General features: G+C 41.0%; 2 protein-coding genes across 2 annotated transcripts; one reads left to right on the forward strand and one right to left on the reverse strand.

Moving 5' to 3' along the window:
- Window positions 1-1352: 1352 nt before the first annotated feature.
- Window positions 1353-18389, forward strand: LOC141015363 (zinc finger CCHC domain-containing protein 24-like). The gene is made up of 4 exons (XM_073489411.1): window positions 1353-2225; window positions 3582-3782; window positions 15503-15667; window positions 16387-18389. Exons 1-4 carry the CDS (start codon window positions 2013-2015, stop codon window positions 16498-16500), a joined length of 693 nt encoding a protein of 230 aa, XP_073345512.1. The 5' UTR covers window positions 1353-2012; the 3' UTR covers window positions 16501-18389.
- Window positions 18390-19565: 1176 nt separating this feature from the next.
- Window positions 19566-24099, reverse strand: ppifb (peptidylprolyl isomerase Fb). Its single transcript, XM_073489412.1, has 6 exons — window positions 23850-24099; window positions 23608-23638; window positions 22679-22767; window positions 22498-22594; window positions 21316-21391; window positions 19566-20069 (listed from the first exon to the last, which is right to left on the reverse strand). Exons 1-6 carry the CDS (start codon window positions 24000-24002, stop codon window positions 19934-19936), a joined length of 582 nt encoding a protein of 193 aa, XP_073345513.1. The 5' UTR covers window positions 24003-24099; the 3' UTR covers window positions 19566-19933.
- Window positions 24100-25718: the final 1619 nt, after the last annotated feature.

Consider the following 25718-nt stretch of genomic DNA (forward strand, 5'->3'; position numbering starts at 1 on the left):
ACATTTGTTTGATAACTTTAGTTACTAGTTACTTTGCAGAGTGATTCAGATTCAGACAACTTTATTAACAGCTTGCCTTGCACACATACTCAAACACAGTAACGTGTAGACACTAAAACAGATGAGTAATAAATAAGATAAGAATCTAATAAAATATACCAAGGAGTTCAGTGGATATTAAGGAATCTATGATGAAAAGAGGATGTTAACAACAGCAGTAAATTCAATAAAAACATCTTCATCTTCACCCTGACATTAACAGAGAAAATTCACCAACAAGAACACGTCCAGAAGAAACATGTTACACCATGCATGTGCATGCTACATCAGAGTCAAAGTAGCTCTTTTTCAAATGAATTTATTCTATCTGCAGTTGGTTTAAAACAAAACAAAAAAAAACACTGATCCAAATTATCAGAAAAATGCTAAATATTGTGTCCTGTAATCAGCCAGGCTGACCCATAGTATACAGTATATAAACACATGTAAATACATGGATACTTAAGTTCATTTAATATCACATGCTCTAATACTTTTACTCAGATATTATTCCTATTGGTGACTTTCACTTTTACCAAACTAAAATGTCTTTACTTTTACCCTGACATGAGACTAATCATGAACCCCAGAGGGCACTTGATCATGTTTACTTTCACATTGGGCCCCTCTAGGGGGCACTATAACATGTCCTATCTATCTATCATTGGGGCCCTTAAGGGGGAACCCTCGCAGTGTTTGTTTTGTACATGGAAGGTTTGCAGGGCCTTTATTTTTTTATAGTAAAGTAATCAGACTGTAAGCCAGAGTCCATCCAAATAGGATGAGGGTTTACTATAACCCCCAGGCCACAATTTATGCTCCTCATTTTAAATGTACTAATATGCAACTGTTCCTGAAATGTGACAATTATCTTTCAGTATCAACAAAAAACACTAGATGGCAGCAGTGCGCTTGTGGTCAAGACGTGCATTGCAGACTGCAGGCCGGTGGCCTCCTGGTCAAATACTGTATGTTTACCTTGATTTAAAAAAAACCCTGATTGTAAGTGAAGACAGCCTCAGTAACCTCTGGGTGTTTGATGGTCAGTCTGACTTTGCACCGTGAAGTGTGGGATTTCCAAAAATAAAACATGATGAGTCGTTTTATTTTATGTTGTGTGTGATGAATCTTAAATCTAATGAGGAAAACATTTTTTTCCCCCTTTATCAACAAAGATAACAAGAACCAACCTTACATGCTTTCCTTAAAGATGCACTATGTAGTTTCAAACTCAGAATTGTAATATTTACAGTATTAATGAGTTAATGATACAACCTCAGAAATATTTATTTTTTTCCATAACTGAATAAACAAGCTGTTCTCAGAGGAAAATAAGCTCCCCAGAGCACTGTTTGAAGCTATAGGGGTGGCAGGGTCCGCCAAATATAAACAAAGGTGTTGTCCTTTAAGCTCAGTTTGCTTATTCAGTCTGTTCAGTCATGGAAACAATGACAGTTTGTTTATTTAGTTTGTTTAGGTATAATAAATCAGTCAAAGAAGCTCTTTCTCTTCTGGCTGAAATGTCTTCCCCAAAACTACATAGTGCACCTTTAAAAACTTTTTTTTTTTATTGTTCAGTTTTTGGCAATACACTTTTTTTGTCCTCCATAGTGCTGTACAGTCATAGTCCCTCTCAGATATACTGTAACTCAACACGTAATGACAAAGTGAAGCAGACAGATGTGAGCTGCTCTCGGACCTCCTATTCGCTGTGACGCAGCAGAGTCCTGGCCGGAGCGCAGCTCCAAGCTCCCCGCTGCCATTCAGGCTGCTGCGCTTCATGCCTCCACTGCGCTCTTCCCCCGTGACTGTCGTCCGGTGACTGGAGTCCTCCAGGGCTCCACAGGTGAACACGAGGATCATCCAGTCGAAGCAGGGGGATGACTGAAAGGAGTTTTGTGACCCAGAAAGTCCGGCGGTTCTGACGGTGCTTGTTCCAAAGTGGCGCAGTCTGTCTGTCGTCCAAATACAACATGATGTCTGCGATAGAGACCCGTACCCCTGTGTACCAACCCGCACAGCTGCTCAACTGGGTCTACATGTCTCTGCAAGACACTCAGAGCGGTGCTTTTGATGCGTTCAAGACCGAGTCGGACACTCCTCCTCAGGACGTGAACATCTCCAAGCGCAGCGCAGCTGATCTGAGCTCCAACTATCTCAACAACTTCTTCCATCTGAGAAATGAGGTACAACACATGCTCGTAGTAACTCTTACAACTTGTATCCACTGATTCATCTTTTCTTTTCATGCTGCATGTCATAAACCTCTCTCCTAAGAATGTCCATACTCACATTTTTCACCCCAGGTTATTTTTGTTGCCCATACAGTAAACCTCACCTGCATGCCTGCAGTGGGTGAGTGGGTAGCACATGAATATGTGTTTTGTACCCTGGTATAGTGCCTGAGTGTGTTCAGACTGTTCTGGTGTCAGTGTGCAGCTGCAGGTTGAGAAAGAGCTCTCACAAAGTTTTCAAAATGTTAAGAGTTCACCCTGGCCGGCCTCTGCTTGGTCAGAGGAGCGTGCAGCTGCTTAATTTAACACTGACACATTCAGGGAAAGTAGGAAAGATTGACACAAATCATAAAAAGTTACAAATGGTGAACATATTAGCATTAAAAATGCACCATTTGCCTTGCCTAACTTAAAACAAAGCACTTTCAAACTTAAAAAATGAAACAATTCAAATGACATACTGTCACTCTACAAATGCTAAAGACATGCAGCAGCTTGATGTCTCCTGCAGAACACTACTCACTGCAATGCACACATATATCTGATCACAATCCTTTCTGTGATGCCTTCAGAGTAAACAGCCAGCGTCTGCAGGCTGCTCCTCTTCATGTTTGCCCTGCGGTGCCATAGCACCCGTCTCCTCCAGAGGCACAATGATGCCGATTGTGCCGTGTCAATAGAACAAGTTAGAAGAATGCATGACAAAGGCATTTTGTTCTGACGAGGAAACGGACACTATTGGACCCACACACCATCAATGCATGAAAAGGCAAGCGCATCTGCAGAAATGAAATAATGTCGGCTACTGTCGCCGAGACAAACAGGAGAATCAATCAGGGTGATGGACTGACGAGCCGGATGAAATGCTCTTTCATTGTCGAGTCGCAACAATAATCTGCTGTGTTTTTGTGACATGAGAAGCGCTTGTGTAGAGTTGAAATGACACGCTGAAAAACAGAACAATTGATCGTTTAAAGGGTAACACCACACATTTTACACATTAAAGTGTGTTTACAGGTCTTGGGGAGGACTACTGCATATGTGAAAAAAGGAGTATAAAGCGTTTTGTGGCTCCAGAGGAAGCTGCATGTAATCTGATAAATTGCCTCCAGTGAAGTCACTCAGTGGCTAAGTTGCATTGTGGGTAATGTAGGAGCCAGGTTTTGACAGTCCAATGGTCTAGCATCACACTCCTTATACTGTTTGACTCATAGACAATTTAAAAACAAATTATCAAAATCATCTTTAAATCAATTTTTCAATCAGATCGAACAAACATTGATTCATCCTCTGTCTTTTCTCCAACAGGCCTTAAACAACAATTTCTACAAGAGCTCCTCGCACTACGGGTCTCTCAACAACATCGTGGACGGCCTGAGCTCTCTGGCCGACCATTTCTCAGACCTCTCCCTGTCCCCCGAGACACGCAAACCCAGCAAAAGGCCGCCACCCAACTACCTGTGCCACCTTTGCTTCAACAAAGGACACTACATCAAAGACTGCCCTCAGGTGAGCCAACGAATCGGCGATGCTGCACGTCGGTCAGGTGCAGATCCACACAGACAGCAGGCTAAACTGAAACAGCTGTGCAGAGTGTGGGCCATTTTGAGGTTTCTATCAAATGCACAATATGACATATGAAGTGCTGTCTGATACTCTCCTCTTCCACCTAGTTGAAGGCAGACTATTCCTTTTTTTCAGTGTAATGGTAATGAAAGTATAAACTCCAAGTTAGAATATTATGTTTGTATCCTTTTTTTCTGTGTGAAATGGATTCCTCAGCACATATTTAAGTTTGATGTACCACCACAGGTTGGTAATGAGCAGCAGATGTCAGATTGGATCTCAGAGTGGGCCTTAATGAAAGATGATAGGTTTCTCTGTGGAACTAGGCACGACCTCTACTCCAAACACAAGAGAAATATTACCGCTGCTCTATGCACAGCTGCGGTTCCCCATTGATCATGTTCAGAGGGAAATGCCTGACATTTGTTAGGTATAATGGAAATAATCAAATGACTGATGGACAGGATGTGTCCGAGAAGCAGGGTAGCAAAAAGGAGAAGTTCAAAATAGCTGGTAAACTTTGACTGGTCAATTATATGAAGGAGCCGGTAAAGGTGTAATTGCTTCCTTTTGTGAGGCGAACAGAGGATTCACTTGTGTGAAATAACTGTTTACGACAAGAATGGCAGAGAAACTACAGCCACACTTCTCATCACCAGCGGTAACTTCCAGCTCTCGAAGCGTCAGTTCACAACAGAACCATGCCCGGCTGTTTCCACTATTTCTGCAAAGTCTCTCTCTGACAGGTGAGTGTAATTTGATGCTTGTAGCAACATGGATCAGACCAGTTATGCGTGTAATATGTGTCTTTGATGGATACATCTCATATATGCATGTATCCTTCTTTCATATCAAGTTGGTTTGCTTTATGTGCATGAATGTGCTCCTCAGCAGGGATGCAATACGAAAAGGAATGGCGTCATTTCATTAGCTGCACCAGGAAAATGCTTCAAGCACTGGTCCTAGCAGTCACATGTTAGCCTACTGCTTGAGACTATTGCATAATAGTAAGACATTTATTCAAAGAAATAGACTTTGCATTTCAATTCATGATCTGACTGTCAGCTGACCACAGTACAATGTGGGAAACACAGAATGCACATGACAATCCCTATAAATAATCGCTTGCCACACATCACATAAGCTGCCCATAATTGTGGTGTTATAATAAAGTAATTTCAAGGTCCTTGAAAAGCTGAATTTACTGTCAGATAAGTAACTGTGCTATTCTTTCTACAGGACAATCACTGCCAAAACAGTAGAGGATTGAGACAGCACCGACATCAAGAGCCTAACCTGTTGGCCAACACTGACCTGTGTTTATAATCCGTCAAGAAACCTCTGGATGTCCTTCCTGTATATAGTTGTTTATGCTAATTGTACTGTATATTGTCTAAATGATAAAAGGTATACTATTTTTGTAGTATTATTTATTTACGTGTTCCAAAAAATGGAATAAACAAGTCATACCTAATTCAGTTGTTGTTATTATTAGTGCGTCACGTAAAGTGAAAGAACTGTGATGGGATGGTTGTTTATGCTGGAAATGAGTGCAGGGGGCGGTGCTTACTGGCTGGATACTTTCGGTTTTCCAGCTGTCAATTTGTGCCTGAGTGTTCCAGTTCATATGTAAAAAAAATACCATTATGAAGCGTGTCAAACATCGTTCTAGGAAGGTAAGTAGTTGTTGGTGCAACGGATCGGTTAATAGCCACATTTCTTATTGTGTGTTTAATTCCTGCTGATATGTTTGATATGTTCCTGTAGCCAGCCGGCTGTTAGTGTAGCTTAGCATGAAGACTAGAAACTGGGGGAAACAGCTAGCCTTGCTCATTTTAAAGCAAATCTAAACCCCCTGTGATGACACCCATTGGTTTGTGGACTTGATGTCCTGATTGGATCTGACCGAGAAACCGAGGACAAGTGGTGGTAGCTAGCTGTTAAATCACAAGGTAGCCACATCCTAAATCATACCCTGCTTTATTGTCTTTCTTACTCTAAATGGGACTATAATTGACTAAATTAACATCACGCAACATTGAAGGAGACTTAAAACTAGTGATTGTGACCATAAACTAATTTGTAAACTGTTTATGAGGTACTAAATCAAGTGAGGGTCATTTTCTCATAAGCTTACATACAATTGGACTTGTTTTTGAACTGGTGGCGTTGCCCCCTGCTGGCCATTAGAAAGAATAACGGTGTTTTTACTTTTCAGACCTAGAAGCTCCAGCCATATTTTATACAGTCGATGTTTCAAAGGCATACAACCTTCTGGCGTGTCCTGTCACGTAACTGGAACCAGCGTTTTCAATGGTTATCTTCATTCATAGAGCGACTGGTCAAGTGTGTCATTCATTCATGAAGATCTAGGTTAACAACTTTATCGAGTGATTACTTAGCCACAAAGCTAACGCTGCTAAAGCCTTGAAAGTGCTGCTAGTCAGTTATTGTGATACTTTGTTGCTTTGTTGTTTTTGCTCTATGAGCACCAAAAGTATCACCCATAGTCATTTCCCTAGTGACCTTCCCTGGAAACTTGTGGATAAAGTGTTAATTAGTGAGCTCTAGAGGTGTTGGCAGGCATATTTTGTTACCTCTGGACGAGCCAGGCTAGCTGTTTCCACCGTTTCCAGTCTGTATGCTAAGCTAAGCTAACCATATCCTGGCTGAGAGTCTTAACAATCATCTCATCTAACTCTGCAAGCAAGCAAATACGCATTTTTTCCAAAACATACCTGTAACTAAAATGTAGAAAAATGTAGAAAGAGTCTGGCTATCAGCTCACATCTGTCCCATCCGTTACTAAGAACTTGATCCCCATCTGATCGCTCTCTCCTCTTGACTCGTCTTTGAAAGCTTGTCGCCTCTCCATCAGTGCCAACATGCAGGAGATTGGTGCAGCTCAGCAGCACACAGAACTGAACACAGACAGTGGAGGAATGCGAGGAATGTGGAGAAAATCATTTGCAGTGAGCTTATAGCTCTTAACATTTTCACATCTGCGCACACCTGGCCGGAAAGTGAATGTGACTGTGGGTCAGTCAGTTTCAGAGATACTGTATACCACGCTGTCTTAACTTATGAAAGAAGCTTTGTAAAACAACACACTGACGTTTTTTTTTTTTTTAGTGTACATTAGTCCCCTGATAAGTTGTTTTTTCATTGAGAAATATAAAACATCACGTTAGCAGCAGCAAGTTTCTTTGGTCTGCTTGTTGCAGACTTCCACAGCTGACTGGTTTGTACTGGTGAGCTGCAGTGGACAGGAATCAAAGAATGTCACGGCTCAGTAAGATGAGAGAAGAAGCACACAGGAAGTGGGTGTGCGGGGCCTTTAACGGCCTTTCTCCGGGTGGAATGGGGCCCATGTCAACTCTAGAAGTCTGCTACTTTGATAAAGAAACACACAGTACCTCTGTGGAAGCCTTAGGTGATGAAAAATACTGAAAAAGTGCCTGTTAAAGGTGGAGCCCGTGTATTTGTATTGCAGCAATGCTGAAAGGTATTAGATATGCTATCCACGCTGTGATAAACATCCTGTTGACAGCAGAGTGGAGAGTTGGGTTACTCTCTTCACCAGAAGGTTAAGATGTCAAAGGATTACTCAGAGATATTTATGATTCCTCTTCGCCGCCACGCCCCTGAAAATGTGCAAAATCTGGAAAGCATTTCTGCCGGCTGGCTCTCTGCCACGCTCAGTCCGCTTCGGAGAGATGATGTCAGATTTTATCATGTGTTGCTAATATTTCCGATCCAGAGCAATGATTATGGAGTGGTTGTCATGACAAAAGGCCTCTTCAGTCGAGCTGGACGGTCTTCTGAAGCTGTAACTAATGAACAAACTGCTTTTTGTTCTTGTTAGTTGGAATCTTAGGCATTTTTAGCTCCTGACAACTGAAATATTTACGTTTGGTACACTTTTGATGTCTAACTATATGTTGAGTTGCAGTAAATTCAGCTGAAAATCATCCGTTCTCCATTTCTAACCAAATGTGTCGCAAGTTTAACAACCTTCACCCTTTTACCTGGGGTCACAACATTTTAATGACCCCTTGCCAATTAAGTAGCTGAACGCGGTTACTGTAAAGAGAACACACAAGTGACAGTGTGCTGACAGTAAATGGGTGTACGGTGGGAAGAGCCTGGGCTAAATAAGGAGGGCATTGTTTCTCCAGAGGGGCTGTGGAACCAAAGGTCAGGAAGTCAGGCTGTATTGTTCGCTCAGCTCTGCTTGGCTGCAGTCAGCGGCGTCTCTCTCGGTCTGTGCAGAGGAGCGGGCTGTCCGATGGACGCTCGTTTAAAGGGCCAGCGAGCAGCTTCCCGGAGATGTCTGCATCCAGAAATGTGTTTTTGGAAACAGGAAGTGGGTGTATGTCTTTACGGTTACAGTTTAATCTTGTTTGAGTGGAGGGGGAAAAGTCTGCTTTCATAATAACTTTGGACAGAGGAACTTTTGATAGTTGCAGGGCTGACATAAGAAATTCTGATCTTTATAAACTGAAAACAGATGATAATCAGTGTTTCATCCTATTATTCAATTTCCTCTAGCTCTATTTTGTTACTTTATTTTGACATTATCCAAGAAATAGTGTTGCACATAACCCCTCTAAAAATGGAGATTTGTTTTGATTGTAGATTTCTTTTTTGAACGAATTAAACTGATGAGTTACAACATGTTAATTACTCAGCTTTAAAGGAGCTTATTTCCAAAGTGTCAAACACTTCCTTTAACATAAAGGGCTTTCTTTCCAAAGGTTAAGGAGGTTGATACTGCTATTATATGAGGCAACAAGAGATGGTTAGCTTACGTTGGTATACAGACTGGAAATAGGGGGAAACCATTAGCGTGACTCCGTCTACTAAGCTAACTTGCTATATTTTGTTTGTTTAAGCCATCCTAAAAACAAAGTGTGAAGCCAAATATTCCAAAAATGTTGAACTACTCTTTTAAAGCGGTTACACTCCATGTTTTTATAGCATCAGTAGGTCAATGTCGAGTGTAGTAATGGATCTACAGAGAATTATCCCCATCATCTGCTGCTCGCCTTAGCTCCACAGAGCTAGTTTTTAGTTCACTCTCACCACTCTCATATTGTCGTTTTTGGCTCCAGAAAGTAGCTGTTCTTAGTGAAAACGCTCTAAAGACCCACTGTACACTGCCAGCTCGGCACCAAACAACAGACAGACACAGTTAGCAACTAGCTGGGAAACATAGCGGAGCATTTAGATGAATAATTAAACAAAAAGAATAAAAGTATTTGCTAACAGGTATATCAAAGATGATAATATGTCAATTATGTGTTAACAACTTGTTTCTGCTGCCCCCAGATGGCCAAAAAAATCTGCTTTTGCAGGTTTGTACAACCCAATTGCCAGAATAACTGTTTCATCTCACAATTTTTTCTGCTGATATGATTTCGGTACAAATACTGATAATGATAAGTTCATAGCCAAACATGTAACTGGTGAATCTCAAGCAACACTGTCTGGTCCTTTTGTTTTCACTGCTGATAAATGTCTTATCTGTCCTCAGTACGCTGCCTGTTGCTTTTGGCCGGATCATCTGCTGAGGAGGATGAGCAAGATAGAGGAAACTGTGGAATGTGGGGTAGATAGGCTCGCTCTGATAAACAATGGCTTTCAGCTGCTCAAAGCTAATGAATATATAGGACAGGAATGCTGCAGAGCTCAGTTTTTGTGTGGGTGCATGTTTTAAAGATGTGATCACTTTTGCTGGAGGATTTGCTCATTGTACATTACAGTTTTTCCAGATTCAGTGACATGTGAGGGGAAGGAAAGGGAAATGAGCTTGAAATGATACATTTCCCTGTCCTGGGGCTCTAAATACACATCTTAAGTTATACGTTATTTGTATCTTGTTACGTTTGTCTTAAGGTTCATTCTGAAACCTTAATTGGAAACAGCAGCAAACAAAACAATCTCACCGGGATGATTAAGTAGCTGTTCTGGAGCTTTCCGTTATATTACATGATCTTCATCAGCAGTTAGAGTTTGAGAGTCTGAGCACTTATCCTTGTTTAGGAGTTACAGTATATATCCACTGTGTTGTCTCCTAATGCAGTTTTTATATCATTATTATTATTATTTGATTTATCTTTAGGGAAGTGAGATTGGGATATTTGGGTTCTATAACACATTTTTGGATTTTGGGCGCCAAACCAGTGTTTGGGTTTTTGAGGTAAAATTTCAAATTATGACAAAATTATGACGAAATAATACATTTGCTGAGGCAAAATATGGATTCTTGTTCTCCATATCTGGGTTTTTCTGTTGGTTGGTTGGTTTGTCAGCAGGATTACACAAAAAGTACGCAACAGATTTCCATGAAACTTGGATGGAGGATGTATCTTGGCCCTGGAATAGACCCCATTAACTTTTGGTGCAGAACAGAGGAAAGAAGTTAAAGAAAGACTTAACGTGTGAATAAAACTTAAATACATTTCCTTGTTTGTAAACCTTCCTGCCTGAGTTTCTCAAACAAAAGAACTGATGTGCTCAACTCAAACGACTTAAGAGTATGATTTTGCAAATGAAGTCATCGGCACTCACAAATAAGTATGTAATAGTTTTCAATAATGCATAGCAAAAACAGTCCCAGTTCAGCCTTGGGCTTTCATCAGCGTTACTGAGACAGACTGTCAAGTGCGAGTGCTCACGACTTCAATTGCCACTTAGCAAACGTTTATTAGCAACGGTGGTTGTTTAACAGTGAAGACGACAAGTGCCATGATCCCGCACTCATTATGTGTGTCGATTGAGAGACCCCTCACAGAGTTTTTAAAAGGCTTTATATACCTTATGGATTCTTATTTTATTCTTAATGCTGGCAAAGAGCCTACATTTGGTTCAGCAGGGCTGTTATGAAGGTAGTTGGCAACAGTATGGGCATAATGTACATGTAGCCTATACTTGTGAAATTCAGAAAATGGGGGGAAAAAGTAGGCAATCTGCATTCCAGAGCTGATGTTGAACCACTATGAATACTAATTCTGTGTTTCGTGTTGCATTTCATTATGCAACCCTGTGTTGTATAATTACCAATTAATTAGCTTGTACCTTAAACACCACCAAAAGGAAGGCTTTTGTATCAGATTCAGCAACAAGTCGGAGGGGGAATGTCACTGAGGAAAGGTAGGAGAGAGGAGTGGAATTAGACAGGGACACACTTAAATTCACCCCTACAACTTCATTGAGGCGCATCCAAGCAGAACATGTGATGTCTGCAATCAAACTGTGATCATGTCATTCATATCCGGTCCTAAATATGCAAATGAAAGACGGTTGTTAAGGAACGTACTGGAGCGTAAAGGGATTAAACACACTGAACTGAAAACAATCTTTCCTTTAATCTCTGGAAAGTCAGTTTCCTCGTATGTTCTTATGTTTTCCCCACTGACAGCAGTGACTCATTCTCACAGTACAACTCTGATTATAGCTGCTCTACTACTGAATATAACTGTGATTGACTCTCAGGTCAGCTGTGTTTTGAGCTGAAGTTGGGAATATTCTGCTGCTGCACTTCTTGTTTGTGTGCCAGCCCATCTGCGCCTGTCATTCACTCTTTGTGAAACACAACTCCGGTTTACAGCTGTTTGACCACAGCCAGAACCGGAGCTCAGTCACACTCTGGATGGAGCAGAGTGTGTGTTGGTGGATGATTGTCCTGGGAAGTAAAACGTACGTGAGTGTGAGGAAATCATTGTGTGCTCGTGATGTACGACTAAAAAATCAGAAAAAACAGGCCTTCAATCTTTGGCCTTCAATTTTGGAGGTTAATCCATTGAGCATTTCAGATGTGAAGAAGGATTACAGCTTCACATACAGTAACTGTGACTTAACTGTCATCATAATCCAACAACAAGTGTGTTTGTAAAAGTAATATGCAGAAGTCAAAAATTTAAAGAAAGGAATAGGACTGCAACGAACACTCAACTTTTACCTTCTGAGTCCAAGGTGACGTCTTCAGATAGCTCATTCTGTCCAACCAACACCACCAGAACCAAAAGATGTTTATTTAACAGAGATATAAAACAGATAAAAAGCAAGGAAACACCCAGTCATTTCATCTGTCTTTGGATGCAGTGATGATTGTCTTCCATAGAAAAATCTAGCTGTTCTAGTACTTTGTCTCAACGGAAAATGGAAAGTCACGAGTTTGTTGTTTTAAACCCTCCTGCAGATCAGTGATTTCACAAGATAATGAAAAGTTGTCGACACAGGAGTCTTTGCTGTGGGGTTCAGTCCAAACACGAATGTGTTGTTTTGCTTTGGTAACAGCTGGGCTTCTCCCCGATGCTGTGGGGGTCCGATACAAATTGAACCCAGCGAGGGAGAGAGCCAGAGCGCTGTGGGTTTGTTAGTGTGGAGTAATTGACCACATGGTATCCAGTGGGCTTGGTGTTGCTGTGTACTCCAGGATGAATGTGTCATGGGGGTATGGAAGTGGGGGTGAGAGTGAATGAGGGAAAGAGAAGGAAGGAGGAGGGGTGAGGATTTGGAGTAGTCCATTGTTTATCCTGATGGTTTCCAGATGATGGCAGAGGGAGGCAACCAACCTCCCGGGCCTCTCTCACCAGGCTACAAGGATCTGGGCCAAGCTTATCTGCTGCAGACTTCAAATCTGGCTTTACATCGCTCTGCGCTCTCTGGTGCTGATTTAAGTTAAACAACTGCAGTTATGGCTTTTAGATGGGATGAGTTGTAATGCACATAAGAAATAAATTTGATGTCTTTTTACTTTGAAACAAAACTGTTTCTCACGTGATTACAGGCTGCTAAGATCTTTGATGTGAAGAATCTGTCTAGAGAAAATGTGCTGTTTGTTAAACTTGTTATTGTGCGACGGAGAAAAGGAGGCCAAAAAACAAAACATGTTAGTCAAATGAAAATCTTTGACAAAGCCTTCAAAACATCATACCTTGGTGTATCGCCAGGGGAATGTCGCTCATGGTCCCCAGAGGATGTATCCTAAAGACTCATGGCGACGCTACCATGTGGTTCAAATTTGTGATTTTAGAATGAAATGTCTCAACAGCTATCGGTTGGACTCACATAAAAGTGGAATGGACATTCATGGTCCCCATGGGATGAACCCTACTGTCTTTGGTGATCCCCTGACTGTATGTGTAGCACCACCAGCAGGTTAAAGTTTTCATTTATCCTGTGAAATTTCTAAACCACTACTGAGGGAAGTGGCACATCATTTTTCTCCCCTACATTCATGGTTCCCACACGATGAATCCTTTTAACTTTTCCTCCATATTTGTGGTTAAGAGTGAAATTCCCTGACAACTATTGAACAGATTGGCATGAAATTTGGTACAGGCACTCATTTCCCCCTCAGGATGAATACTAATACCCAATCAGGTCAAATTTCTCGAATACTTTGCTCTATAACCACAATTCTTGCAAAACTACTGACATTTCCATCAACATCAGCTGTTAAAATGAATGATAAAATTTGAAGTGGCCGCTCCTGTAGCGTCAAATCTTTGTGTGTTTGGGGTCTGGCACAACATGTCAGGGGTTTTTTTTTGCAGTTTTTAGATCTGGATATATATAATTGCGGCTTTGCACTACTTTTTCCTTTTAGTTACATTTGGTTACTCCACAGGCGCAGAGTGCAATTTGCCCCGTGTGGTTTTTGAAGACGTTTTTGTGTCTGTAGTGAAGAGCTAACGCTTGGTATGATGATGATATATCATGTTACTGATATACCAAATACCTCAAGCAAATGTTATATATGTGTACAGTGAAACATTGCTCATTGTATTGGCATCTTTTGGTTGCTCTTATCATAGTTTTGTGGTTCACCCGTCCCAAATATTGCTCTTAATAAAAGATTAAACATTAACTGTCGAGTTACACCTCCATGACAGACAATGAGTTGTGTCATGCACGTGGAAAACTTGAGGTTTGCTTTTGTGGGTTTTTCTGTGTTCACTCAAACTTTCCTCCTTTCCATCAGAGCTTCCATTCACTGTTGGGTCATGAGTGTGATTTTCATTTGTCGGTTGTCAGTGTCACATCTCCGATAGGACCGGTGGAAACTCCGGAGTGCGCCGTGGCCTTTGCTGCCCTGTGGGCTCCAGACTTTAGGTAGAGTTTGTTTTGCTTGTTCTGCAGAATGAAAGCTGTTTCCTCCCTCAGGAAGATGATGCTCTGTCTGCTCTCCCTGTAGGTGCCTGATCAAAAGTGACCTCCCACAGTGCCTCACGGTGGCCGAGTGATGCAAACACAGGCCTCAGAGTGCCTCGCAGTGACCTTAACAGTTAGAGATGCGGCCGGTGGAACCTTAAATGTGTTTCGTGAAACAGATGTAGACCTGGAAATGAACAAAATGATCTGTATGAACCTGACATGTGTTCCTGCTGTGAATCAAAACAAGAGTTGACGTGCACTCCTCTGCTGGATTCGGTCTTAATTTTGACTTGCCCTACTTTTCAGCCGAGGTGCTTCTAATTTAAACCAGTCTTGTCGAGATGATTTCTCCGTGATGGGTTTTGGATTTTGTCATGTTATACAAGTGCAGAGTTCATCTGGGTTTTATTTCCTCCCTGCTACGATCTTTGTGTCCTGATTGGTGGGTCGGGGCCAGCTGGGAGGGATGACTGAGAGCCTGAGGTATTTGTCCTATAGCAGGGAGGCCTCTCCCATTGGTCCCCTCACAGGCCAGGGCCTCCTTTATGGTCCCACGGGAACACAGCTGGAGGGAGGGAGTTCATTTCTAATGGGAAAGCTGAGACTCCTTCTTTTCAGCCCAACAAATAAATTATACTGAACCATTACAATATATCCCAACTCCCTTGAAACAACTCTTCTGTTTTTCTTCTATAGAACAAGGAGTATTTTGTGTTTTTATTCCTGCGCCGTCCGTCTACACTCGTAGTTGAGATAAGATAAGAAAGGCTTCTTTGGAAATGTAAAGCTCACTCTTCCAGGGCTGTAAGTGTTTATCAAGCATCAAAGCAAATGAGCTTCTTAACTTTTATTGACAGACACCATAAATAATCATGTCATTCCTGAGAAAAACTCTTGGCCACCAACAGAGCTGCTATCACTTCCTGTTGTAATCAAGCAGAGTTTTGAATTGGCTGCAGTCTAAAAAAAACAGATAGGTCAGGCAGTCTCTTCCAGATGAAGGTGGTGAGAGGGAAAAAGGTTTACACAATTGAGGTTTACACTCGTAGAAATGTCTTATTTTAAGCATACACGGTCAGCTTAAAGGTGCAATATTCAAGAATTAGCCGCATGTCAAATCCATACTCAAAACAAATAGTGGACAGCACAGAGTTACTGCTAATTGCTGCTAAACAGTTGCTGCCGTTAGCTCAATTAGCCGTACAGTTAGAGGTCCGGACTGTGAGCTTTGAGCACTGGGGGAGTGTTGACGTTTCCCCCCGCTAGCACGAATCATTGGACCACTGGGAGAAAGAGGTTTTCAGGCCTGGGGCTAGCTGGTTAGCATGCTAACTTCAGTAGATATCTGTGCAGCTGCTATTTCATCACAGTCTGTTGATCATTTTAGTTATTTTTTTAATATTTCCAACTAATTTTTTTTTATATATTGCACCGTTAAAGTGGGTTGCACACATGGTCAGTAATGTAAAAGTTGCTGTCTGCTTTATATTTCTGTTCAGGCTCGACCCAAAGGTGAAGGCCTGACCCCGTATCAGGGAAAAAAGAGGTGCTTCGGTGAATACAAATGCCCCAAATGCAAGAGGAAGTGGATGAGCGGGAACTCCTGGGCCAACATGGGGCAAGAATGTATCAAGTGCCACATCAACGTTTACCCTCATAAGCAGGTAACACCACATTCATAGTATAGACAGAAGGTATGAGAAAACGTGGAAGTAACATCTTACAACCATGTGACCTGATTTCAGTGAAGTTTAGTGATCAAGTTCATTCATGATCCAAAAGAACAAGTTGTTACTTTTTGGTCCAAGCATGGTGCCACTATGTGTCAACTAACAAAGGACTTAGGAAAAGTTCACCATAAAAGGAAAGTGCAGTCATCATCTACTCAGCCTCATGCCGATGGAAAGTCGTGAAGTTTCATAGTCCACAAAACATTTCTAGAGCTTCACAGTTAAACGGTGTTGCGGCATTCCTAAACAAGTGAAATAGATGGGGACTTGCTTCAAAACTTAAAAAAAGAGATCCCAAATTAATTTGAAAAAATATGTCATCTACACCCTTTTAAGCTGAAACCTTCACTGTAGTCAGTAAGCTAAAAGCGTTAGCATGCACCCCGTCTGAAGTGGAGCCATTTCATGTTTTTATATTATAAACTCCCCATCTACTTCAGTTGTTTGGGAGAATTCTGCAACACTGTTTGCTGTGACGCTCCAGAAGTGTTTTGTGGAATACGAAGCTTTACCTGACTTCCCATCAGCATTTGAGTGATAATAACAGAATTTTATTTTTGAGTGAATTTATCCTTTGAATTTCCAGCGACATAACCTTGCAGTTGTATGAACAATAAGAGTAAATTATCTGTTTCTCTGTTTCTTTGTTTCAGCGACCTCTGGAGAAACCGGACGGGTTAGACGTGTCGGACCAGAGCAAAGAGCATCCACAGCACCTGTGTGAAAAATGCAAAGTTCTCGGCTACTACTGCCGCCGCGAGCAATAACGCGCTCCACTCGCCTTATATACTGTTCCAAACGACTAAAAATACATGATAGTAAACGTAATTGTGCTGTTATGCGTCTAACGGTTTATTCTCACGCTATATTCTCTTTGACACTGTGACTCTCAGCACAAGAGGCTCATTTTTCTACAGTGCCTCTCAGTGGAGCGGAGTACTTTACATTCGCTGGGTTCTCGTAGCTTACTCAGTTATCATGTGAATATTATTTTTGAAGTCTTACCAACTGTGAATTAAGAAACTTTAGTTCTGTGTCTGTCTTTACTCAAGACAGTGAAGCTTCCAGATGAAGATTCTCATTTACACGTTTGTATATTCCAGAAATAAGTTAAATAAAAATGTTTTCTGTATAAAATATGCAACAAGTCTTTACTAAGAAAGATATGCAGAGTTTATGTTTACCTGCATTATATTCAGTACTAGAGGGTACATAATTTTGGAATATATTATGAAAGCCATTACTTGTTGATTATTACACTTTGTGAAGGAATATATTGGCCAACTAACATTTATTCTTTATATGCTACATATGTGCCTGAATTTCTGAAGACATATTTTAGGTAGTTTGTCGTTCCAGTTGTACACGACTGTAAATCAATGCAATACGGTAGAAACATTTTTATTTCCTGAAAAAAACAGCACAGTTATATTTTGGCACCTATGACTAATAGAGACTCACCCAAGTGCCTTTCAAGGGGTCAAAGGTCATTATGTCTCAAATGTAACATTATAGCTGCGAGCAGTGTTGGACGGGCCATCGGACGCCGACCGGTTGACACGACTCTGGTTTTTAATATATTGTGCATACTGTACGAGGCAGTTCAGTGTCAGCTTCTGTGTCCTCTGTGGCACCCCACAACACAGACAAGTTATACTTTATGGTCCTGCATATCAAGCAGAGACCACACCAGGAAAACTTCATGAAACTCAAATGATGATTGTCACACAAAAACTAACTTGTGTGACTATGACTCCTAATTGGCACGTAGATGTCCTCAGTTCAGGACGATTATCAAACATGAAATTCAGGGTAGATTGAACCCTTTCCAGCTTCCTGTGTGATGGCGAATAATGCATGGCCATGGCAACCACCATCAATGACTCGAGACTATTCAGACCAAACTTCAGGTAGATCTGGTCAACTGGCTGACATTTCCTGTTGCCAGTAGGTCGCACTATGACTGTTGTTTAATCTTTCCACGCCGCCGTTCAGGTCATTATTAGACAGGTATCAAGGCCTTTCATTTTTCTAAAGATCGACTGCTTTAATATCTTGGGGGTGACTTGACTTGGACTTTTAAGGCCCAATTAAAGACTCGACTCGACAAATGACTTGAGTCACATATCTTCCAACTTTCTGTCAGGTTTAGGTCATGTTGATCTAGGTGCAATACACATGCGTACCGAATTCCTCTAGGTCTAGGTGAAACTTGTTGTTGGGGCTGCTCTTTAGAAGGCGCAAGTGAGCCATTTTTCTCCGTCCATGGCCAAGGACAATAAAACACGTACAAGCAGTGCGTGCAAAGTTTCATGAGTTTCCGAGCTTGTGTAAGAACTCAAAAATTCAATTTGTTTGAGTAAAAAAACATTCCCTCAGTCGTCACTGGTCGGTGCTCAGGCCCTAATGAGAGGAAAAAGAATAGGAATCTTAATGTACCAAAGATCATGAAGGATTGAGTTGAAGGTTGTGTGTGCATGTTGCTTTAGAGGCTTTTTATATTTCAAGGAACTTGTGATGATAAATGAATATGGAACAGAAATACCTTTTTGACTTTTAACTGTTTAAGATGTGTGAAATGCCATTTAATGTGCCTTAGTTTGATCCCTTGATCTCTTAAAATGTTTTTGTATTAAAAATGTATTTAAACATCTTATTCAGCGTGTTCCTGGTTTCTCTACTGATCTGTTATTCGTGGTTTTTTTATTCATCCTTGTGGCGGTTTGGATTTGGAAAAAGTCCTTAGCTAACGATTGATAACCCCACATCCTCCCTACAACATTAACTGCTCCAGATGTTACACATTTTTTATCTCCTCGCAACATTAAACAGAACGTCTTAATAATTTTTTAAACATCTGGTAAGATTTTACTCATGGCAAAGCAAAAAACAGATTTGTGCTTCATCACCCGCTCATACATCACCAACAGCAGAACCTACAGTGAGTTGTAACACAAGATAGATAAAGAAAATCTGACCTGACCGCCAAAAGAAACACATTTCCCCAGAAAGACGTCAGCAGAAGCAGAATAAGATCATTAGTCAGCTGAAAGGCTGATGAGGAAAACAGACGCACATGAAGAACACTGATCTCACTCCTCAGCTGCTGAACCTCCAATAAATGAACACACCTTCGACTACAAAACAGTTTTATTTCAGACAGGTGCAAAACTTAACCTCAAAGCAGCTATAAAATTATATATATCAAGAGTAATACCAGCTTCTATTAAACAGGGCGGCTGTGGCTCAGGTGGGTTGTTAAGTAACTGGAAGGTTGCAGGTTTGACTCCCCAGCTACATTTCAGAGTATCCTTGGGCAAGATACTGAGATCCAAAGAGCCAGGTTTTTACATCAGGAGTTGGTAGAGACCAAAAGCAGAGCTTAAGAGGGTTGAGCTGCCTCCACATAGCCAAAAAGAATCAATTATTTTGGTTTCAAAGGTCCAGTGTGTGCGATCTAGTGGCATAGCAACGTGTTTGGAGTTTGCAACCAACTGAACCATCCTTCTCCTCACGATCGCTGCTTGTTTTCTGTTGGCCACAGTTTATTTTCTGCAATAATCCAAAGTCCAATTGAAAGATCCCCAGGACTTTTTATCAAGGGAGGCAAGGCGATGCTAACTTTTGGGTTAGCCCCCAAAAATGACTCATTCCGAAGACAACACATCGTTCTTAGTTCTTATCTACTGACGATAAGTTTATGAATACGATATTTAGTTCCTGCCAGTAGATCAGTCTAAATGGCACACGGTAGACCTTTAAAGGCTTTTTGTAATACTGACATTGAAGAAGTTCATGTAGGATAAGAACACACGGCAGTAACAAGCTCACATATTTAGAAAAAATGACTTTATTTTTTTGCAAATGCATGCCCCTTCTCCAAACCAGTGTCAATGTATATTACTGTATTAATAGTTCTTTCACGTACAATAGAACTGACCATCCCATTGTCTTCTATCCTATTACACAAGTTCACATTTTATGACAAGGTTAAGTGCATAAGTTGCTTCTAAGGAAAACTAACCCAGACTTGAAGTACCAGCGGAAAAACAGAGTGTGACTCTGAGATAATCAACTGTCAGTAAAGAGAGGCAGCACTCTGTGCCATGACTGAGGAGAGAGCTTCTTTCACTCAGACTCTCACATTGAAATTACAGCAGGAAGATGAGACTATGACCGTCTCCGCCGCTCACGTGGAGTCTACTCGAGCTCTCCACAGTCTGTGATAGTGATCTTCTTGGAGGTTCGCCCAGACCGGGAACCGAAAGACTCCACTTTCTTGACCACGTCCAGTCCCTCCTTCACGCTGCCAAAGACAACATGCCTGCCATCCAGCCTAAATGAAGAAAGAAGAGGTTTGTTATCACTGCCCCCGGACCGTTGGGCAATCCGAGGTGTTCCCAGCGGGGTTCGACTCATGGCTTTTGGGTGATGCCACCGTTTCTCTAATGGTTCTGCTGTTTTAGGCTGTCGGTCAAATCTTCACCTTCTTTTTGCCGTCATGTCAAAACATTCCAGCGAGAAATTTATTCCCAGCATTTCAATAATAACTGGACGCTGCTGAACGTTAAAAAAAATGGCTACGATAACAAAAGCCTTCCAAAGGTAGCAGAGTTTTAAGATTGGATGGCATTACCAAAGTTAATAAACTGGGTGGAAGCTACGGGAAATGTTACCATTTTTTTCACTATGGGCTGGAAAGATCCCGGTGGTGACTCTCAGCACTCCTCTTTTTGTATCTCTGGTAAATTGCTGCACATCCTACACTATGATTAAAAGATGCAAATAGGCACCGATAATCAACTGAAATTACACAGTTACGCTTTTCCTGCAAAACTAACATTTTACTGAATGTTTCAGTGTTTTGCGGGGGCCGAGCAGCACCACAACACTCAAAGGATTTAGGCAGAGTTGTTTGTCTTGTTCTCGTTTGGCGTGTTTTGTGTACTTGTGTTTAAAAAAAGGCCTCAGAAAACGCACACGTCTCAGGATCTACATTTTAAAAAGAGGAGATAAGGAGTGCGGAGACATTGCTCCATTTTAAATCGCTCATCAAAACACACTAATCAGCTGCTTTTAATTCTTGATACTGATGTTTTTGGCTTTATTTTATCTTGGTTTATACTTATTAATCTTACTTATCGTGTGCTTGTTTGATTAATTGAATTGTTTATATGTTCATATTTGCAATTGCCCCTGTAATACTTTCTTTACTGGCACTTTTCTCTATGTATTTCACTGCTTTGCTCTGTTTAATGTTTTTTATGACACTTTGTAATTCTGTTTTGGAAAGTGCTAAATCAATAAAGTTATTACTTCATCATTATTAGTAATAATACAAATATACAGATGCTTTTACATTCACAGAGTACAATTAAACCCTTGAAGTATTCCATTTTAATCCTTCATACTTTATAAACAGTATAAGTCTGTTTATGTCTCTTTACTCTGACAGACTGAGAGCTCTGCACAGATGACTCAACAGGCCACCCAGTAACAATTTTATAAAAGGCAGATAATGGGAATAAAACGACCACAGCAGCATCCCCACCATTTACAATGCCGTGTTTCACTGTACATACCATTCTGTTTTACTGGTGCAGATGAAGAACTGGGATCCGTTGGTGTTGGGTCCAGCATTGGCCATAGACAAGATCCCTACAACGCAGCAATGAAAACATGATTAATGATCATTCTAACGCCTGGACCTCTACTACTACAAGAAGTGGAAAAAAAAACTGTTGTAAAAAACACCTGTGGAGGGAAACATCATCTGAAACTTTACTGTTAATTTATAACGGGTCAAACCAACACTGTTTGCAGAATGCTGCCACCTGGTGGTAAAGATAAGTAAGACAGACCATGTTACAATAAAGAACAGAATGTACAGTATTAGGTTTATTTTTGGGGCACACACAGCAGCAACACAACTTTTACATGATCCTCATTATTTAAGTGAATTAAGTATTTTATCTGTTGCTGCTCTTTGCTTGATTTTATCTCATCCTACAATGTTAAACAGCCTCATTTTTAATACTTTTCTGTAGAGACAACCGCCTGAACAACACCCGATTTTCTGCCTCTGTGGTGCCTTGTAGTGTCACAGGGTGTCTACCGGTATTCGACACTTAAATTTAAGGATTTTAGGACCTTTGAGATCATTTTTAACCAAATCTAAGACTGATCTCTGGACAAATAATCTTTTTCTTATTCAATCATTGCACATAAATATATATAGGTATGTAGTTTACATGGTCCTGTGCAGAGGTAGGTTTTATGTAGGAATATGGTTATTAGAGTGTGCTTTACATTTTGCCAACAGGTTAAACGCAGGTACAAGGTAAAAAAAAGTTTCAGGTTCAGTGGAAGGTTTGTATGAAATGTGGACTTTTCAAATTTAAGACTGTCTTCTCACTTTTAGGGCCTGATAAAGATAAAATCGTAGACACCCTGATGGCACACTGCTCAGTATATCCCACTCGTGCATCCCTGTCCTGTTTGGTGCATCAAAGGAAAGACTGAGTTTTGGACTGACACAAAGTTTTTTTCTGAATGTGTAAGATAAAATGGGGAATCCAGTCAGCGACTCTCCTGTGTCATGATCTGCCTGTGAAGTTCCTTGTTTTCCTCTGACATCCAAGGAAAATGTATTAGCTGACTTCCCCTGTCTGGAATATACTTCTGTGAAAATAATCCTCAAAGAGAACGAGCATTAACTAATGAGACAGCACTGTTACAGTGTACAAACACAATGGGATGGTTACCAGGTCCAGTGTGCTTCAGCTTGAAGTTCTCATCAGGAAACTTCCATCCATAGATAGACTTCCCTCCAGTTCCATTGTGGTTGGTGAAATCTCCACCCTGAAAACACACACATCCATGAAATATACTGTAGCTGCACAGTGGACAACAAAAGAGTCACAAAAGAAAGAAGGAGAAGCCTACCTGGCACATGAATTGAGGGATCACCCTGTGGAAAATCGATCCTTTGTAACCAAAGCCCTGCTCCCCTGTGCACAGCGCTCTGAAGTTCTCTACAAAAAAACGTTTGTTAGATTCTCACTCTGATAATCAGTGCTCTCCTGAAACATTATGCATCAACACATCACGGCACACAAAGTAATCTATAACTAGATAATGGATATTTCATGTAGATTTTTAGGGCTGAGTTACTAATTCTACTTACTAATTAAACTTTCTGGACAAGAAAAATGTGACCACCTTCTTTGGTGTTATTAAAGAATGTTTTCTGCGCGAGAACATAAAACTGGAGATGAATACATTTTCAGGGAAACCTGCTAATCAGGTAGTCGACAAATTCTGAAACCGTGAAGAGTCTCCTCCTTGAAGACCGTCTGCATGTCGCCCTCCTGTATTAAGTAGCTACTTAATCTCAGATTAAGGATTTAAGGTTTCTAAAATCAGGTTTTAGCTTCAATATTGACTTGTATAGGTTTGGTTGTGTTTGCTTTTTGAGGAAGATAAATATAGCTCTTAAGATTCTCAAATCTCATAAGATTTTTAATGCCCAACAAACATACTAAATAAACAAACTCTGTTTTCCTGACTGAATAAACAAATTGAACTTTAAAGGACAACACAGTGTCATACTGTTTTATTTTGTTTATATGTGGCGGACCCTGCCACCTTTCTAGCTTCAAACAGTGTTCTGGGGACCTTAATTTCCTCTGAGGACAGCTTGTTCATTCAGTTATGGAATAAATAAATATTTCTCAGTTTGTATCATTACCTCATTAATATGTAGAAAGCCCAGCATTCAAAACCTCCCTTAAGAAAGCTAAATGTAAGGATTATCAACAAAATTCACTAAAAATTGTGAAATAAAATCATAAGAGACATTGGACACTGGTTACCTGCGGTCTTTGGCACGACTTCGGCGTTGAGCTGCCAAAGAAAAACAAAATGCCTGAGGGTCAAATTAAATGTGAACAAGCTGTGACACATTGGTGTCAGTGAGTGAACACTTATTAAAACGACGTGAGAAGAATTTCTTTAGCTGGGCGTAGAGCAGCTGTTGTTTTCTCATGCATTCAGGTCAAACTGCGTTAAAAAAGCTTAAATAATAAGAAGCCATGTGCATGTTATGTAGTCTCACCTCAAAGGTTACCCTGCCGAGAGGCTCGTTGTCTGCAGCAATGTCAAAGTAAACCGTCGGGTTCTTGTTGGCGGTCGTCGGGCCGCTGCTGTACATGCGAGCGGCGGTAAACGCCAGCGAACAGAACTTTATCCGGTTCGATAAAAGCAACATTTTCCAGTGTGGTGTGGTTCAGTCAGCTCCTTCAGCTCAGCAGTCACCGAAAAGTCACGCTTACATACATAGGACAGACGAGGAAGTTGTTCTCACGCAACCGGAAGTACATTCCCCCACCGAGCTGCCGCGGTTGAAATCTCGCGAGATTAAACGTGATTCAGAGCAACAGAACATGATGTTTTTTATTTACAAAATTCAAATTTACAAACTGTAAGGCAATATTTAACAGTATAAATTTTTTTTAGAGTGAACAGACACTTCTTAACACATAAAATAAGACATAAAACATTAACACAGAGACAATAAAATATTGTTAAAACAGGGGAAAAGTGAAACAAAATTATCATTAAAAAAGACAATAAATAAAAGTAGATCAAGGCATAACATTGGTGATTTTCTTATAATACATAGCAGTCTTAGACAGACATAGACAGGCAGACAAAGATTTACTTCAGTACAAAGCTGTGACTTCAGCTGAGGGAGGACAGGTACAGGAGGGAAGTAGTGAAGCAGTGAAATACCACTACTTTCAGCCACAGTCAGACCCACAGAGGAGGAGCTGAGAGCTGAGGACATCTCATTCCTGCACAACTTGGTAAGAGTCCGGCGGGGGCCCCTGCTGGATGATCCACAGCTGCCCTCAGGAGCTCTGATAGACGAGGCCAAGCAACCTGGGCAACCTAACCTTCAGCATCTGGAACAAGATGAAGGACACGGTCTCCTGCACTCCTGTGATTGTGGATCCAAACACTCCAAATCTCATCCTGTCTGAAGATCTGACTAGTTTCAGAGACGGAGAGAAACAGCAGCTTCCTGATAATCCAGAGAGGTTTCACGATCATCCCTGGTCTGTCCTAGGCTTTGAGGGCTTTATCTCAGGGACTCACAGCTGGGATGTCCAGATCAGAAATAGTAAAGGCTGGTCACTGGGTGTGTTGGAAAGGTCTGTCCTGAGGAAGGGAAGACATAGACTCTGGATTATGGGGAATCATGTTCTGTGAAGGTAAATACTTTGCAGAGTCACCGTCAGATCCACCTGCTGATCTCCGACTGCAGGAGAAGATCCCGAGGATCAGAGTGAATCCAGACTGCAATAGAGGAAAGCTGTCGTTGTCTGGTCTTGATACTAACACACACATCCACACACACTTTCACTGAGAGGGTGTTTCCATACTGTAGAACTTTGGATAAACTGAAGATATCATCACTGAAGGTGGGCGTGGCTCAACAGGTCTGACGGGGTCTTTAGTTTGATGGGTAAACAAAAAGTTAAGATGTGTACACATGCAGAAATATGACTTGGAGTCGTTTGTTTCAAAGACTTTGGCATCATCTGAGGACACTCAACGTTTTGTTTAATGTAAATATGTGCTTATATGTAAAAGCACTCTACGCAAGTACAATTTTGAGGTACTTGTACTTGCTATGTTAGTTAAGATTTCCGGTCTACTGCATTTCAGGAGGAAAATATTAAACAGGCAGTAACATTTGTGTAAATTTGCGTTACTCATGCAGTGTTAACTGCCCAAAACAGCCAGTTTTGCCAACACTGGGGAGTGATTCAAACACCTCAAACTTTGCTTTGTTTGTCCATAGCACTGTTTTCCAGTCTTCATCTGTCCAATGTCTATGTTCTTTTGCCAATCTTAATCTTTTCATTTCATTAGCCAGTCTCAGATAAGCCTTTTGTCTTTGCTACTCTGCCGAGAAGGC

Source organism: Pagrus major, chromosome 20 (genome assembly GCF_040436345.1).
Source record: "Pagrus major chromosome 20, Pma_NU_1.0".
Classification (NCBI taxonomy): domain Eukaryota; kingdom Metazoa; phylum Chordata; class Actinopteri; order Spariformes; family Sparidae; genus Pagrus; species Pagrus major.

What these genes read in the sequence shown, in the direction of transcription:
- ppifb (XM_073489412.1), bottom strand. Translation starts at nt 24,002, where the DNA reads ATGTTGCTTTTATCGAACCGGATAAAGTTCTGTTCGCTGGCGTTTACC. An exon ending in TCGGCAGGGTAACCTTTGAG is followed by an intron (nt 23,639 to 23,849) that starts GTGAGACTACAT and finishes TTTCTTTGGCAG; the next exon opens with CTCAACGCCGAAGTCGTGCC. An exon ending in GCTGAAGCACACTGGACCTG is followed by an intron (nt 21,392 to 22,497) that starts GTAACCATCCCA and finishes GCTGCGTTGTAG; the next exon opens with GGATCTTGTCTATGGCCAAT.
- LOC141015363 (XM_073489411.1), top strand. Translation starts at nt 2,013, where the DNA reads ATGATGTCTGCGATAGAGACCCGTACCCCTGTGTACCAACCCGCACAG. An exon ending in TCTTCCATCTGAGAAATGAG is followed by an intron (nt 2,226 to 3,581) that starts GTACAACACATG and finishes TTTCTCCAACAG; the next exon opens with GCCTTAAACAACAATTTCTA. An exon ending in ACATCAAAGACTGCCCTCAG is followed by an intron (nt 3,783 to 15,502) that starts GTGAGCCAACGA and finishes ATTTCTGTTCAG; the next exon opens with GCTCGACCCAAAGGTGAAGG.